Genomic DNA, 18,439 nt, shown 5'->3' on the forward strand with positions numbered 1-18,439 from the left:
TCCTGACCTTATGACTTTCCACATGGCCATCTATAGTTATTGCTTATGGTGGTCCCTTCCCACGTTGTTTGTTTCTTTACAGGAATATCGCCAACAGTCTTCCCAATGTAGCTCTTCCAAAAGTTCCAAGTCTGCCTCTTAATCTTCCACAGATTCCTAACTTTTCTACTCCTTCGTGGATGGCTTCTTTATATGAGTCCACGTGTGTATTCCTCACTTATTTCCTGGTGGTGTGTTAGCTAGTGCATGGCCTGGGCTGTGTTCTGTGCAGATGTGTTTAGATTGCATGGCATTTATTCATGTTGGTTGAGGAATACTGCTTTTGGTTGATTTGTTTGAATGTTTTAAGCCAGTAAGCTAAGCTTAGCATATTGATGATAAATGATGCAGCTTAAAAAGAAAAGAACACACTGGTTTGATGTAGTTCATGTGTAATTTATGGAGCAGGAGGCATTTTTGTTTACAACCCAAGTTGTAAACTCTACTAAGTGATATCACCAAAGTTCTCCTTATGTAGACAATCAGAGCAGTAAACAGTATTTCAAGGATTCTTAGTTGGCTCCAGCCTTATTGCTACCCACACGTAGGAAACCATTGGAAGGATTGTTTCGAGAATATAATCTTTTTTCTTTTTTATCTTCAACTTTGAAGAAACAGGATCGCACCTTTCAGGAAAGGGATTATCCTTTATTTGCCAACACTAGGAAGTTCTTCTTTTGTTCTTTTCATATATCAGTTGGTACACCTTGTTATTTTAAAATAATCTTTACATTGTTAAAAACCACATTTATGAACTTCATTCACATTGTGACAAACCTCCCCATGGCAGATTCAGTAACTAAAAGTCATTAAAGTGAAAAGTTGTGGACCTTGAAATTGATCAGGCCTGAATTTAGACCTTAGCTTACTAATTGTAAGTCTTTCTTAGCCTCAGTTTTCTCAGCTCTAAAATGGTATGACAGCTAATTTAAAGACATTTTTGTGAGGATTAAAAAACCTATATAGAACTACTTGGCACACCCTAGGCTTTCACTACATAATAATTACTACTATTCTACATTATTGTTGTTTTTATTATTACTGTCATCAGTCATCATCATCATTATTCATAAATTTATAGTTTTTAAAACTATGGGCCTCACCGCAATTAGCACTAAGTACTAGTCCTGGTTTACAAATGGGAAAACTCAGACAGGCAGTTACATACTTTGCCCGAGATCTCATGCGAAGTCAGCTAGAAAACATAGTAATTAGAAGAAGTAAAATAGTTTCCATTTATTGAGAATTTGCTATGTTTCAGGTACAATGCCAAGTTCTTTATCTTGTTTAATCTTTATTCCAACCTTATGAAATAACTGTCATTATCCCCATGTCACAGTTCAGGAAAGTAAGTCACAAAGAAGTTAAAAAACAAAACTTGCCCAATGTCTCACAGCAAGTAAGTGACAGGCAAAATTTGAACCCAAGTTTACTTCACTACAAAGCCCTCCTTCCTACCTGTAATGTATTCTGCTTCCAGAGAACATAGTGGTTAAGACTTGCTACTTTCCGCCTATCCCAGCACCAGCTGTCAAATCTACACCCAGTCAAATATGCATACAATCGAGAAGAGAAAGGAAAGACCAAGAAAGAAAATAGTTACTTGTAAAATAATTTGGCAGTATTTCTCCAAGTTAAATGTCATCACTGTATTCATAATACTTACTAGGATATTATGTTACATGTGAGTCTTTTGCTTACAGGCAAATGCTTTGGACCATTATAGTGTGTAGAGTGGTGTCTGTGTGTGCTCAGGAATTGCCTAGGAGATATAATGAACCTTTTCTAAGTGTATGATTTTGTTGTACTTCTTTACATTGTTTTATAATTTAACTTCTCTTCTTCCTCATTTCTCATCTCAACAGCCTTGATTTTAACCGAGAACGCTATTATGAACATTATCCTTAAAATTTAGTTTTCTCATTATTACTATTTTATTTGCTTTGAGATTTGTATGAACCCTAAATCCTTTATTATTAAGGATCCTTTTTTTCTTTTTCTTTTTCTTTTTTTTTTGAGACAGAATCTCACTCTGTTGCCCTGGCTAAAGTGCAGTGGTATCATCATAGCTCACAGCAACCTCAAACTCATGGGCTCAAGCAATCCTCCTGCCTCAGCCCCCAAGTAGCTGGCACTACAGATGAGCGCTCCTATGCCAGGCTAATTTTTTAATTTTGTGTAGAGGCAGGGTCTCGCTGTGTGGCTCAGGCTGGTATTGACCTGCTGCCCACCTCAGCTTCCGAAAGTGCTGGGATTCCAGGCATGAGTCGCCACACCCAGCCAAGGACCCCTTTTTAAAATCATCTGAGTCTCAGGAGAGGAATCATGACAAATTGGGGTTTTGTAAATAATGATTGTAATTTCACCATTCTGGGCAAATTAAAAAATGTGTCTTACAAATTGATCATTATTATCTTTACCTGCCAAGGTTATCAACATTAGGTTCTTTGTCAGAGTGCGTGTAATGTTATGATGTTATTACAGTTTGTTTTTTGAAGAGTGAAGCATTAAATAACAAGAAACATTTCTACTTAACCTAAAGATTGAAAATACAACTACTGATTATGTGAGAAGAACATAAAAGTAATCATGGGTTTGAAGACACTTCCCTACCTACTAACACATAATTCAGGTGAAGAGGTATATATAAAAATCTTTATATAAAATCTTCATTTTGGGTTTTTTAGCTCTAGAAATGAATGCCATTATGGTAAGTTTCATGCTGGCATTTTAAGGAAATTATCTCAGTGTTCATTATTCACACTATAATTTTTTAATCTGTTAATAATACCTTTAGGAATAGGTCACTGATTAGAAATAATTTTAAAACGAAAAAGCTCTGAATAAATTGTAGGTTATATACATCAACTCCAGAGAAAGCCTATTTACATTTTTTAATCTATCTAGTTAATTATAACAAACACTTGTTATCTTAATTACATTCCCAATTTAACACATTTATGGTCTTGCATCTTAGCATAACATCTTACCATTGCATCAAACAAAAGAAAAATATGCCTATATTCTCTATATTTAATTGTCACCTAGTATGAGAAAGTCAATTTTTAATAGAATTCTGCCTTTACTATTTGAGACTTTGTTTTGACAGTTTTATTGTCGCTGTGTTGTTAAAGAAGGTACACATTTCAAATAGTTATATTTCTCCAAAGTACAAAGATCATCAGAAGCAGATTTGCTTCTTTGCCAATTGTATTCAATTACTCTTAAAACACAGGTCCTTTAATCTACCACACTGTACACTGTGCATTTATAAGGAGATTTAGCTTGGTCATTTTTTTCCTTTCATTTTTATTACACATATGGCAAAAGGAGAAGTAAACGAAGTGTTTTTCAAACATCTTCACAATAGTGTCAGCATGGTGTTGTCTGGTTCTTTTATTTAATGCATTACATTTAATACATTTAGGGCACTGAATATTAAGGTGAGGAGATCGTAAGTGAGTAAATAGATGGGAAGTGTTCACTGCTTTGCTGTGATTGGTCCCTTGAGAACTTAACTCTGAGGGCATCTTAGCCAGACAAGGAGATCAGGAGGAATTATTGGCAGAATGGAAGAAGGAAAGCAGTGTAGGTTGGTGATAGAGCTGAGATGCTGAGGCCATAGTGAGGGGAGGAAATAAGCTTTTAATTAGCCAGAGCAAGAGGTGATTTTTTAAAAAGGTAGCTAATTAAGATATATTTAGCCAAAAAAATGTAGTTGTTTAAAACTAGTTTATTTTCGATAAAAGTTCTCCATTATGCCCTTATGATAAAGGAGTTTATTTCTTTAATTTTCTTTTGCAAAGTGAAAGTATAAATTTTAGTTTCGTATATGTGAAGTAATTGTTGGAAAGCTGAGGACAAAGGAGTCATATGGCAGCTGGGTTTTTTTGTTTGCTTTTTCTTTTGTGCTCTTTTACAGTTTCGATATGTTTTAACGTAGGAATATTTTACTTTCAAAACATCTGCTTTCATATGATGGAAAAATAATAGCATTATCTTTTGCCCAAATATTATATGTACTCTTCTGTAAATTACCTTCATACATAGGGTAATAGAATAGCCACCTAGAGTAATTTTACCATAGTACTGAATGCATAGCAAATGTTGGCTCCACAGTGAGGTATAAGGACCTGAAATACATGATTTTGTTCCATCTTCAAGGAACTCTGAATGTCATTTTTCTGCTGTACTATACCTTGTACTAAGTTCAGTTTTAATTATGATCTAGAAAAGGCACAAAGCATTTCAAAATAAAAATGAAGATTTGCTTCTATACCTAGCCTGTTTTATTTTCAGTACCTGTGTTACCTTTACCTGTAACTGAGAGATTTAGGGGCCCTATATGCTACACATCTGTAGAGAGACAGAGCCATCACGGTGACAGAGGCACATATGCATGAATAAAAGAGTCACTGTCATATGGATTTTCTTATGTAAAACATACCTTTCGGAATTTCTAAGAGAAAATATGTGTGTATTTATCTTTATCCTAGAGATTGATAAAGAACATTTAAAATGTTTGTTCTTATGTACACAATTTATTTCCTTAGGAGAATATCCTTATGCAGTTTATCCCTTTTTATGAAACCTTACTACTATATTTATTTCTATGGTGTTCACCTCACCTTGCCTTATTAAGAAGTGAAAAGGAAGAATTAGAAGGCTGAACAAAGACTGGATCATTAGAGATTTTAGGTGGTATTTTTTTTTTCACTGATGGCAATTGATACAGAAAGGAAAAAGCAATGTTGGCCGTCCACATAGTTAACAGTGGGAGTTCATGATGTTCTTCATTTCTCCTTTTTCTTCTAGCAATGGCTCAGCAACATCAGAAGACCTTTTTTGGAAACTTGATGCACTGCAAATGTTTGTCTTTGATCTACACTGGCCAGAACAAGAATTTGCCCACCACTTAGAGCAAAGACTTAAACTAATGGCCAGTGACATGATAGAGGCCTGTGTCAAAAGGTAGACATGTATTTTCAAGTTGCTGCTGAGTATGCCAGTACTCAATATACTACTTTTCACCATGTACCTGTTATGTTATTGTCACAGGAAAAGTTTCAGTATGCACTATTATTCCAAAATTTAATGGGTATTAATTAAGTTCTGTGGCCAAAATCTGGGGGCCCATATAATTGATGAAATTGGCCTGATACTTTTTTTCAGGTCTCCCAACCATTGCCCTAATCAGTAGCACCCATATGATATTAATGATTGCTTTTGTGCTTATTGTTATCTCTCTGGGAATACTGTGCTTTCAATTCCCAAGGTAATATTTCCTGAGACATATGGAAAAGGTCTGTTAAGTTCTTTATGCGTTATGTCTGTGTGCTGTGTCAAAATATGATTAGTACCATCAGTTCTGGGATTATTCACTATTTTCTATCCACGTCAGATGAGTTCCAAGTACTATTTACATTCTTTAGAACTTACCCAGAAATAACTTGTGAGGTTTTAGATTCTTCCCAGTGTGCTTTCATTATTTTTAATAGTATTACAAAATCAGCATTGCATCCTAATTGGTCAAGCATTTTTTCCCTTGCCCAAGTTCATAATATATGCAAGAACGATGTCAATCAGGCATGATTTTGGAAAAGTAGTCAAACACTGGTTGGATCAATTAATTGACTATCCCTGAATTTTTTAAACCAAGAAATAGTCTGTCTTTAGAATAATGGTCAGTAGCCCCTAAGGCTATTAATTAGATTATTTAATGTTTTCTAAAAATCTTCAGTAATTCTGATGTATCAAGTCTGTGGATATTCGTCAGATACTTTAGCAAAACCAGTTCCAAATTGGCCATTATGCAGTTTCTTTCGAAAACCTATCTGCAGTTAGAGGTAGTTGAAAGAGAATGTAAGTGACATACAAGAATTACACATTCTCTGTTTTTCATTGACTGTAATGTTTTAGAGTTATCTAGACTTGTGCTTTTCTTTTTAATTTGGGTAAGCCCTCACATAAAGGATTCCTTTTGCTTTAATGCAGAGAAGGATGTGATTTTTTTTTCACTTGGAAATTAATTCAGTCAGTTAAGTGAAGCTGTGAGATGTTTCCATTAAATGTGGTACACTAGATATAACAAAAAGCTTCATTTGGGTAGCAATTTTGTCTGACTGCATAAAGCTAGATTTCCTGTAAAATACTGCAGTCTGATCTTTAATTTGAGACTCCTGAAAAGAAGAGCATCCCACCCTCTGGCTCCCAGGCACTGTCACACTGCTTACTCCCTATTTGCATGTTTTAAATTAGCTTCTTGTAGTGTTGATTTCATTTTTACAAAACAGGTGAGATGGTTGTCAGAATTTCTTACTCTGAATTCATGTTTTAATAACTAGAACAAGAACTGCATTTGAACTCAAGCTGCAAAAGGCGAGCAAAACAACTGACTTACGCATTCCGGCTTCCGTGTGCACAATGTTTAATGTATTAGTCGATGCCAAAAAGCAAAGCACTAAACTCTGCGCCCTGGATGGAGGACAAGAGGTAAGTACAGTGTGTGCCACGTAGGGAAATGCAACACAGGGTGCCCTGGCATGGGGAAATGCTGTTCCCAGAAGGCACTCCCTTCATTGGATTAAAAAAGAGCAAGTTCTCTAACACCAAATGTTTGATCTTTTCTTTACTGTGATAATAGAATGCGCTTTATCATTTGTTCTTGTCAGTTTCTCCTATTTTATATAAATACTGCCTAAAATTTTACAATGGCCATTGACTTTTAGATATATCTTTTAACAGCTTAGGTGTTGCCCATTTACATAAACCTTGCTTTTTACAAGCAAATGAGAAAGCTAGAAAGCTACCTGCTTTGTTTATACAAATCTAGAGTATCCAGAGTTTGCATCCATAAAAGCAAGCCACAAAAAAATTGCATATGAAATACTTTATACAAAAGTTTACATTTTTTAAAGATCAAGTAGAAACATACATAAAATCTAGCCCTAGTTTCTGTGAATAAATAACCCACTCTTTCATTTTGATTTATAATTTTGTTTGGTTTTATTTTCAGAAATACGGTTTCATTTTACTCCATGATTTATTTTTGTTGAGAGTGATGACTGGGTGAAAATAGATTTATTTTTCTTAGATTGTCTGTTTTAAGTTGACATTTTGTTGCCTTTTTCCTTTGTAATTACTTTTTCATCATTTCTTTGTTCTTCTTTTATGTTCACTTTCATCATCTTTTTTCCCAACCCATGGCATGATCCAGTTTGGTAGTCAATGGGTAAGTCTCACTTTTTTTTTTTTTTGTAAAAGTACATTTTTCATTTGAGTTATTATTTTTGTAAATGTTTATTTTTTATTTTCATCTTTTCAAATTAAACTAATATAATTAACTCCATTTTCAGATATTTGGCTTCTGTGTGTGTACATATAAGGCTAACAGCTTACTGTAACATAGTAATAGCACAGAGACTCATTAAAACACTGTAAATGCTAAATACCTTAAATAATGTCAAGGGTAATGCTTCTTCCGTGTTAAGCTGCAGAATATACGAACTACTCTTCAATTTTTAAAGATAAAATTATTTAAAACCAAATGTATTCACCTTCCTTTAAGTTGAAATCAAAATAAATTTAGAAGCAGAGTGATTAACATTTCAAGCATATATCTATAGTATACTTTCATTAATACCAGAGGAGTTTAGAGTTTGGGGCTTTAGATGACATATAGGGTATAACCCCTAAATCCTTGGACCAGGAGGCCACACCCAAGGTCACCTCATACAGGTGAATCCAGTAGTGGACTTCAGTGAGGTCCAAGGCCGCCTGTGATACAGTCTTTCCTTCCACTGATGGCCTGGGATGTAACCACCATCAGAGGTGGGGAAGAGGCAGGCCTGTGTCATGAGACTTCACCCTCCCCCTCAAAACGTTGTCCTGAAGTACCACCCCAGAATCTCTAAGGTACACAGTTTGAAAACTGTCATCATGCAGGACTGACTAGATTATACTTTTCTTTTTGTAAATCAAAATATGTTTGTGTTGTATGGATAGGTGAAATCTTACAAGTCTTTACAGTTGATAACTAGGAGTCAGACTCAGCATGACTCATACTGAGCTAACAATTCTCGTCTAAGCAGAAGGGCTTAGCTAGCTGTGAAATATCTGAGAAGGCACACGGCTTGTGAATTTCATACCTGTTTAACCCATATATAGACATTAGCTATTTGGCCATAATTTATATTTATGTATGTAGACATGTTTCATTCTTTCAGCATTTTAGGAGGAAAATGTGTATTTCTAATATCACAGCATACAACCTTACAAATATATTAAGTAACTGTTATGTAAGTGTTATATTATGTTCAGTAATTATCATTTTCTGATCACTTACAACATGATTTATTATCTCTAATTATCTAATGAGTGGGCAGCTGGCTTGGAAACCAATGGCTCCTGTCTGCCTCCTCATGTTTTTTAACACCCAGATGTAAGCCTTTGATTGTCTGCCTGAGAATCTTATCCTAAGTCTCTTCATAAATCCGTTCTTTTCTCATCTGGTTTATAGAATCATCTTGCCTCTCTTCCCAGTAATACTGGGTTTATCTGTTTGTTCTTATTTTGACGTACACTGCAGTACCCGACACATCATAGACATTGAGTAAATGTTGGCTGAGTAAATGAACAGGCTGATTTGTTGTCACTGCTTTAAAAATCCTCCTCTGTAAGAAACAACTTACTCTAGTACTTAAAAAAGAAAAACAGGCACACGCACACACGTGACAAAATGACAAACATTGTTGCATTGTCAAATGATTCTTTACATTCATAGATGGATGGTTTTGAAGAGTAATCTGCTACTGTTCATTATGTCTGCACCTGTACCTTCTCACCAGCAACAATTAGCTCCCCACAACTTTCACACAATTAATAATAGTTCAAAATGTGCAGGTGTAAAACCCATTAGCAACCCTGAAAAGTGGTAAACAAAAATCTCAATGCAAAAGAAGGATTTTGTACTTTGCTTTTTCTCTCCAGTAAATATACCACATAATTACACAGGCTTTCCCTCTCTATATGTGCTAAGAGAAGTTCGGAATCGTTGCAAATTAGTACATACATTCCATGCCCAGGTGAGCCAGTGGACCCCATTTTGTAGAAAGCAGCAAATAAAGTCATTGAGAAAAACTAGATTATTAGACAATTTGGAAGCATGTAAAAATATATACTACAAGTTGTTACAAACACTACATGTACTCACTATTAAATTAGAACTAATCAGTCAACACTGATGTACACATACAGTAGTAAAACTCAACAGAAATCAAGCAGGTGGGGGGAGGAGGGGATGGAGAAATTCACACCTAACAGATACAACATACACTATCTGGGTGATGGACACACTTATAACTTTGACTCAAACTGTACAAAAGCAACTCATATAACTATAACCTTTGTACCCCCCGGAATGTTCAGAAATTTTAAACAATTGTAATATATATATATATGCACACACTACACAATTAAACATAGCAGAGATTTTTTTCCCCTTAATTATAAGGAAATTACCTCTCCAAAATCTCTGCTATATTTTTTCTGTTGTCATCACTGGGATGGATCTTTCCCAACTCCTTACTCACAATGCAGTCCCTTCTATGCTTCTAAATTATGATTCTGTTTTCGTACGTGCCTCATGGTGATGCAAACATGCTCTGCTGAGGCCCAGAATAGGGTTTAATGGAGTGATTAGCGAGTGAGTGATCTGCTCATGTGACAGATGTGTGTAATGAGTCAGCAATCTCCGGCCAGTCCCTTAGGGACAGATGTTGAGATCACAAAACCACCACAGTGTTTAGAATCCTCGTTATCCATAACTGCACAAAAGCAGATGACTGCATGGGCTGTAAGCATTCATCTGCCCTCAGAGCCACTTCATCCTACGGTCCCTTCAGTTGAGGATGAGGATGAAAACATATTAATGAAGCAACTCAGGGAAGCAGGGTCCCCTTTTGTGCATGATTTGTTCTCGGTTAAAGTAAAATGCTCCATTTCTAGAACTAACAATCCAGTACCTTTAAAATTCATCCCAAGAAAACATTCAAAATCTTTTAAGAAAGCTGGATTGCACGGCATTTGACTAGTGTTCGTTTCTTGTATGTTTGCATGAGAACAGTCAGGTGAAATGATGCTATTCACCTGAGTGTAGGGAAGCCAGGATTTCAGACTGTGTCTGGTCTCTGTTTTCCCTGAGCTCCGTGAGGTAAGGATTCCTGAATGGTTCTCTTACTGTGAATCAGAGTCATCTGCTGGAGAAGCAGGCCACAGTTTACTTTTGAGCACAGATATGGGGAAACTTACCGTAAGAATGAGCTGGAATTGACCAGAGCCCTAGTATGTAAGATTATCACCCCAACTTAAAATATTCTGATTAAGAATTTTATAGACTTTTATTGTTGGAAACAAAAACTTTCCAAATTTTTATCAAAAATGTTGTCTGTTAATTCTAAATGGAAAAAACAAATATCCATTTTAGCTTAAATAATATCAATGTCTATGCAGATAAATTATGTTTGTACCTGTTTATGATCTCTCTTTTGGGTGTTTGTATTTATCTTTGAAAGTTATCCAGGTCCCCTGATGAGTAACTTCTTCTAGCTAACTTTCTATTACCTATATGTAGGTTATCATCTTTGTAGAATGTCTATGTAAAATAGGAATTATCGGGCCACCTCCCCATTCCTGCTCATGTTCCTAGACCACCTATATCAACTGTGCAGCAAATACAGATTCTGAAGGTTCCCAGAAGTTTTAACATAGGTGTAAGTCAGATCTAATTGGGTAAATTTATAATAGCAGAATCCCATGTTATAAAAACCTAACAAACCTCATATGATCTGGGTTTATCTTGTAGGTAATACATTTAAGATATATATTTCTTTCTTCCTTCCTTTCTTTTTAACTCCGTGTGTGTGTGTGTGTGTGTGTGTGTGTGTGTGTGGTTTTGTTTATTCATTCTTGTTCTGTCTCCCTCCCTCCTCCTCCCCCTCCATTTCTCTTCCTCTCTGTTTATGGCTAGATTAGGTATCAAAGAAAGCAACAATCTAAAGGTATATATTATAGGAGAATTTCATGGCTCTTAGAGTTCATTGATTTCCCTGCTTTTTAATAAAATGGGTATAAACAACCTCTTTAGTGGAGTATCACTTGATTTTACGAATTGCCAGAATGGCTGGGCACAGTGGCTCACGCCTGTAATCCTAGCACTTTGGGAGGCCAACGCAGGAGGGTCACTTGAGGTCAGGAGTTCAAAACCAGACTGAGCAAGAGCGAGATCCTGTCTCTACAAAATGGTAGAAAAAATTAGCCAGACATGGTAGCATGCACCTGTAGTCCCAGCTACTCAGGAGGCTGAGACAGGAGGCTGGAGCCGAGGGGTTTGAGGTTGCAGTGAGCTATGATGACACCACTGCACTCTAGCCAGGGTGACAGAATGAAACCCTGTCTCAAAAAATAAAATAAGAAAAAAAAAAAGAATTGCCAGAACCAATCTAACCTAAAAGTTTAATATATAGAAGCTCTGTTATTTTATATACAATATAAAATAGCTTTCTGATGACATTTGATTACTTTGAGTTAAAAATGGAATTTATGACAGAGGTAAACATTGAGGATAAGACACATTTAAGAACCTGCTTAGAGGTCTGGGTGCCTCAATCCCTATATGTTTTAGAGCACTTGCCATGTAAAAGGGAAATGAGAAGCTTGAAGCCCATCTTCTGGGTCACTTTGCTGTTTTACCCCAAAGAGGAGCCTCGGACTGGCATTTAATTTCCTCTTGCTGCACAGACAGAGGTCTGGAGTAAGGTTATGAAAGGAGAGAGGCAGGCCTGGGAGCCAGGCAGAGCCCATTTGCATAAGCTCCTCCACTCCCCATGGGCTGTACAGCTTGCAGCCGGAGCTGGGAGGCCTTTTTGTAAGTGTGTCCGTGGAGGGATTACCCTCCTGACCAGCCAGTGTGCTGGAATTGTTCGGGGGCCCTCATATGTTCATGTGAGGGGCTGCCTCGTTCAGAAAATTATTGATAATTTAGACTGGATTAGAACCTTAATGATCAGCCAGCTTTTCCGGGTTCTTTTTCTTCTACCTTGTTTGTTCTTTACTGTCTCCGCTTTCCTTCTCTGCAAGCTATTCCAAAAGTAAAAGCAACAGCACTACTGCGGCAGAAATCCACCCTCTGTGCTTCCCTTCCGTTTGTCCTCCAGGGAGCACAAATTTGGGACTCAGAAAAGCTTTAAGTGAGACAGACCAGATGAGCTTTGGTGGGTGCAATGTGTACCCGGAAAGTTCCACATTTGTATGCGTGTGGTTAATTTTAGCCCACTTGTCATTACGCACTCACGCTCACATATGCACTCACACACAGGAAAATAAAATAATTCAGATGCTCCAAAAAATTATGCTTTCTTTATTATTTATACAGTTAAATGATGAACGCTAACTGTCAAAGCCCTTGAGGAAGGGAGCGAAGTGTCATTCCTGAGTATTCCAAAGCAGACCTAAGTTGATGTTTTGTTCTGTGTGGAAACTTTGAGACATGTTTTCAGAAAAAAAAAAAAAAAATAGCTTTCAAAAACTTACATCTTAGGAAACCATTCAACCAGCAGCTAAGTTGGTCTAATGTTTATACTGACCTGAGTACTTTTACTCTTTGCATTTTGTTAGCTGTTCCAAGAAGCCTTGAACTATCAAGATAGGGTTAGTCTTTACAAGTCACATTTTCTCTGAAGTGGCTATTGGGGACAATCTGCTGTCAGATAAATGCTTCTAAAGGAAGAATTACTGTTTAAATGGATGTGCCTTCACAAGCCTTGGAAGCCCAGGCTCTGCTTATTTAAGAATGGAACCCTCTAGTATTCTCTGAAGAAAGCAAAAAAAAAAGTCTTTCAGGTTTATTTTAAATACATCTTTTTTGTATTTCCTTAAAGGCGTCTTTTTCATGAGGAAGCGGTAATAAAACTATGGGGAGTGAGTGCCGTTTCATTATACCTTTTATGGCCTATTAATTTGTTACCATCTATTCACCTTTGTTGATGAAATTTTAATTTTGCCCTTGCTTGAGCATATTGTAAGAATTGTATAAACCGCTGCTCCCGGTGCCGACAAAAAGGTCCTTTTAGAGTGAACAATTGGGAGCTCATTTTATTTCTAGAGCACATTTAAAATAACTTATGAATGAGAGTTGTCAGACATGAAATGCAGTATTAATTAAATCTTTTTCTAGTCTTTTTGCTTCTCCGGCTAAACCAACCCTTTAGAAAAATACACGGCCACCTTAATTACAGAGGAGAAGACAAAAAGTATCCTTCAAATTCCTCCGCCTGAATAAGAATAAGAACTCAATTCATCTAAATAATAACCCCATTAGCTGCTTAACTCAACAGTGCACATGGGAAAATTTTCAAACCACAGTGTAAAAAGTGTTGATTGGGTGGATCGTTTTCAAGGTTTTGTTCTTTTAATGTTCAAAATGATCATTTTAAGTAAATTGGATAGGTCATAACTAGTAGCTTTAGAGCAATTTATGACTTATGGCAAAAGTTCTGTGTCCCTGCCAATTAATGCATCTTTGTCTTTTAATGTCTAGCAACAGTACCATTCAAAAATAGACGATCTGATCGACAACACTGTAAAAGAAATCATTTCACTACTGGTTTCAAAGGTAATGTATTATTTATTCACCTTTTTTAAGCAAATTTAAAAATTTGATATTTTTAGAAATACCTGTCTCATGTTTCTAAATATCTAATTGAGAAATTGTAATTTAAAAGATAACTACCAAAAAAAGTTTGAGTTTGAATTTTAAGAAAAGTTGTGAACAAAAAAGTATGAACACTGTGTCAACAACTTTTGATTTTTTTGTTTACAGTGAATTTTGGCTTGGCTTGCAATTGTCCTTTTAAAACGACCTCTTCCAGTTATACCTTATTATGCCACATTCACATTCTGTTTCTATTAGTTTCAACTCCAGGGCAGATTGGAGTTGTCCTCAGTCCTTGAATTTAGCCTGTTTGTCATGGCAACAGCACTGGGGCTCTAGATCTGCTCTTAGATACAGAGAAAGCTGGCAGGTGGCATCTGAGGTTTTCCACTCCCAGGAGCCTCCCAGGATTTTTGATTTATACTTGAAATACCTTTGACAAAAACTGTGACCTTTAATTGTATAAGTAAAGATGAAGTAATGGATGATTTAGATTTCCACTAAGATGTAGCAGTCACTGGCGGCATCTGAGATCAGGGGCTAAAAAGGAAACGAAGAGAGAGCCTGAAAGCACTAAGAGCTTACAAGGGTGAGGAGAGAGACTAGGGATGCTCTGAGCTGCACTTTCATACGAGCAGGTACATCCCTTGCTCTAGCAAGGCTTCATCAAAGAACCCCAAACCAGGCTTCATAACACCATTGGAAGAATGTACAGGAAGCAAAGGAAAAACCACCCACAGTTTAATAACTGACAAAGGGTATGTTATTTAGCTAAAAAAGCAGAGATCCTCCATAAACATAAAAAAATTAAGCTTCATTATTACTTTAAGGAATGCAAAGTAACACTATAACACTGTACTATTTTTTTAGCAAAATTAGCATAAATGTTTTAAAGTAATACCCAGTTTTAAAAATTCCAGGTGAGACACATCTACTATATAGGGAAGTATAAATTATTATAGTCTTTCTAGAAGATAGTGTGGCAATATATCAAACACCCTAATGCCCTTTCACCTTTTTACATTTTTTCTTGCTACTGAGAGAGATGCACAAAATATATATACATGTTGATATTTGCCACATTGTGTCTAATCAAAATTTGGAAACAAATATCTAACATGAGGGAAATGTAAATTATGGGACATCTATATTAAGCAACTATGCTTACAAAGACTATTAATGATAAAGGAAATGTTTCGTGATATAGTGTTAAGTGAAAAAAGCTGAATATATAAAAGTATAAAGTATGATCTGAATTTGCATCATATAGGAAAAAAGGTTATTAGAATAAACACCAGAATGTTAACAGAGCTTTCCTCTGGGTGATGGGAGTATAAGTGATTTGGGGGTTTTTCCTGCAGTTTTTTTGTGTGTTTTTCCAAATTCTCTGGTAGCAGGTCTTGAGGTGAAAAACAACTGGGAAGAAACACCTACACATACATCCCACATTCACCAACAAATGGAGAGGGAAAAGGATAATAGGAACCCATGTGGCAAGTCAGAGGAGAAGTGACCCACTGGAAAAATCAGGCTCCTTGAGGAAGAACAGGGAGATTTCCATCCTCTGGGGAGCCCAGCACAGGAGCTTGCAGAACTGCACAGTCAGCCCACCCAAGTGAAATAGTTAACTTTGCACCTTCTTCTCTGGGAGGCCTCCATGGGAATTTTGTCCAGATACAATCTCCCCATCAGCACAGTCCTCTTGTGGAAGTTGCCTTTTGTGAGAAGTTTGCATAATGGGAGTCATTCCATTGCTTGTTAGCATGTAGACGCTATAGGGTCAATTAAGCAGCAAGGAAAAAAGTACAACTAGTTTTAGGGGTGGTGTGTAGGAGAAGAGGGAAGAGTACAGAGAAGTCAGGCAGGGCTACATATCATCTCTGCATTCAATTCTGACAAAGTAAGAAACTTAAATTTTTCTATGTCAAATGCAGCTGGTTAATTTTAAAAATAGCACATTTGAGTTAAGTAAGGAAAAGCTTCTAGAGATCAGTGCTATCCAATAGAAATTTCTATACTGATAAAAATGTTTCTCCTTCACAGTCTAGTGCAGTGGCCACTAGTTACATGTGCTGTGGAGCACTTGAAATGTGGCTAGTGCAACTGAAGAATTAAATTTTTAATTTAATTTAATTTCAATTAAACGAGCCTCACCTAACTACTGGCTTTTGTATTTGGAAATCAGGACTAGATTATTGTTTTTCTCTAGGGATTGTTTCTCCTGCTGTTAAATCGTACATACTAATTCTCTTTAATTCTTTGGTTGAAAAGTAAAAAATAAATTATTAAAATGCATTCAAGGCCAGGCACAGTGGCTCACACCTGTAATCTTAGCACCTGGGAGGCCGAGGTGGGTGCATCGTTTGAGCTCAGGAGTTCAAGACCAGCCTGAGCAAAAGCGAGACCCTGTCTCTACTAAAAAAACAGAAAGAAATTATATGGACAACTAAAAATATATATAGAAAAATTAGCCAGGCATGGTGGCACATGCCTGTAGTCCCAGCTACTCGGGAGGCTGAGGCAGGAGGATCGCTTAAGCCCAGGAGTTTGAGGTTGCTGTGAGCTAGGCTGATGCACCACGGCACTCCAGCCTGGGCAACAGAGTAAGACTCTGTCTCAAAAAAAAAAATAAAAAATAAAAAAATACAAAAATAAAAAAATTTCTAAAATACATTTGATAGGTTGAACCAAACATCTCAAGCTTGCATAAGAAATGACATTAAATGGTGTTTTTTTAATTGATTCAAAATTAATCTCTTTAATTGCAGTAGTATAAAATCACTTTATTGAGATATTGTACACTAATATATACATATTTAGTGTATACAACTTGATGAGTTTAGAGATAAGCAGACCGCTATGAAACCATCAGCATGATTTATGCCATAAATTTATCCATCACCTCCCAAAATTTCCCCCAGCCCTCTTAATTTTTCTTGCTATGATAACCCTTCAGATTAATCCTCTTAGCAGAGTATTGTTTACCATAGGCACTATGCTATACAGTAGATCTAAGATTTATTCATCATACATAACTGAAACTACCCTTCAACAAATACCTCCCCACTTCCGCTTCCCACAGCCCCTGGCAACCAACAGTCTGCTCTCTGCTTCTATTAGTTTGACTTGTTTTAGATTCCTCGCATAATTGGAATCATGTAGTATTTGTTCTTCTGTATCTGGCTTATTTCACTGAGTATAATGTATTCCAAGTTCATCTGTGTTGTCTCAAATGGCAGGATTTCCTTATTTTTAAGACTGAATAATAGTCCATCATATGCATATACCACATTTTGTTATCCGCTCATCTGTCAGCATTTAAGTTGCTTCCAAGTCTTGGCTATTAAGAGTAATGCTGCAGTGAACATGAGAGTGCAGCTATCTCTTCAGTAGACTGATTTCAATTTCTTTGGGTATATGGCCATTAGTGGGATTGCTGGATCATATAGTAGTTCTATTTTTAACTTTTAAGGATCCTCCATGCCATTTTCCATACTTGCACCAATTTACATTTCTACCAACAGTGTGTATTTTCTCCACATTCTACCAACACTTATCTTTTATTTTTTTGATAATAGACATCCAAACAGGTGTGAGCTAATATATCTCATTGTCATTTTGATTTGCATTTCCCTGAAGATTAGTGATGTTGAACAAGCACATTTTCATATACCTGTTGGCCATTTGTATGTGTTCTTTTGAGGAATGTCTATTCAAGTGCTTTGCTCCTTTTTTTAAGTGGGTTGGGTTTTTATTTTTGTTTCATTTTTACTATTGAGTTGTAAGAGTTCCTTATATATTTTGGGTATTAACTTCTTACCAGATAAAATAGTTTGTAAATATTTCCTCCCATTCTATAGATTGCTTGTTTATTATGTTGATTGCTTCCTTGGCTTTGCAGAAGTTATTGAGCTTGATGTAATCCCACTTATTTATTTTTGATTTTGTTGCCTGTGCTGTTGGTGTTATAGCCAAGAAATCATTGCCAGGTCCTATGTCAAGAAATTTTCCCTATGTTTTCTTCTAGGAGTTTCATGGTTTCAGGTCTTAAGTTTAAGTCTTTCATCCATGTCTGGTTGATTTTTGTGTATGGTATAAGATAAGGGTCCAATCTTATTCTTCTGTATGTGGATATCTACTTTTCCCCAAACCTATTTATTGACAAGATTATCCTTTCCCCATTATGTACTCTCACCCTTGTCAAAAATCAGTTGACCCGTATATGTGTGGCTTCATTTCTGGGTTCTCTATTCTGTTCCATTGGTCTATAATGTCTGCTTTTATACCAGTAGCATTGTGTTTTGATTACTGTAGCTTTGTAATATATTTTGAGGTCAAGAAATATGATATCTCTAGCTTTGTTCTTGCTCAGTATTGATTGCTTTGGTTATTCAGGGTTTTTTGTGGTTCCAGATGAATTTTAGGATTACTTTTTCTATTACTGTGAAAAATGCCATTGGGATTTTGATAGGGATTGCATTGAATGTGTAGATCACTTTGAATAGTATGGACATTTTTACAATATTAATTCTTCCAAGCCATGAACATGGGTTTCTTTCCCTTTTTTTGTTGTCTGCTTTAATTTCTTTCTTCAGTGTTTTATAGTTTTCAGTGTACAAGTTTTTCACCTCCTTGGTTAAGTTTATTCCTAAGTATTAAATTTTTGATGCTATTGTAGATGAGATTGTTTTC

At 36.2% G+C, this 18,439-nt stretch overlaps 1 protein-coding gene across 5 annotated transcripts in view; it reads left to right on the forward strand.

Moving 5' to 3' along the window:
- Positions 1-18,439, forward strand: part of CADPS2 (calcium dependent secretion activator 2) — a 438,625-nt gene that overhangs the window by 371,863 nt on the left and 48,323 nt on the right. For 3 of the 5 annotated variants that reach the window (XM_045564928.1, XM_045564924.1, XM_045564926.1), the window contains 4 exons: positions 4,855-5,010; positions 6,384-6,531; positions 7,256-7,270; positions 13,634-13,708. In XM_045564928.1, the coding sequence (XP_045420884.1) occupies positions 4,855-5,010; positions 6,384-6,531; positions 7,256-7,270; positions 13,634-13,708 (394 nt within the window). The remainder of the gene's footprint in view (positions 1-4,854; positions 5,011-6,383; positions 6,532-7,255; positions 7,271-13,633; positions 13,709-18,439) is intronic. The other 2 variants (XM_045564925.1, XM_045564927.1) reach the window with 1 other exon arrangement.

This window comes from Lemur catta, chromosome 11 (genome assembly GCF_020740605.2).
Source record: "Lemur catta isolate mLemCat1 chromosome 11, mLemCat1.pri, whole genome shotgun sequence".
Lineage (NCBI taxonomy): Eukaryota > Metazoa > Chordata > Mammalia > Primates > Lemuridae > Lemur > Lemur catta.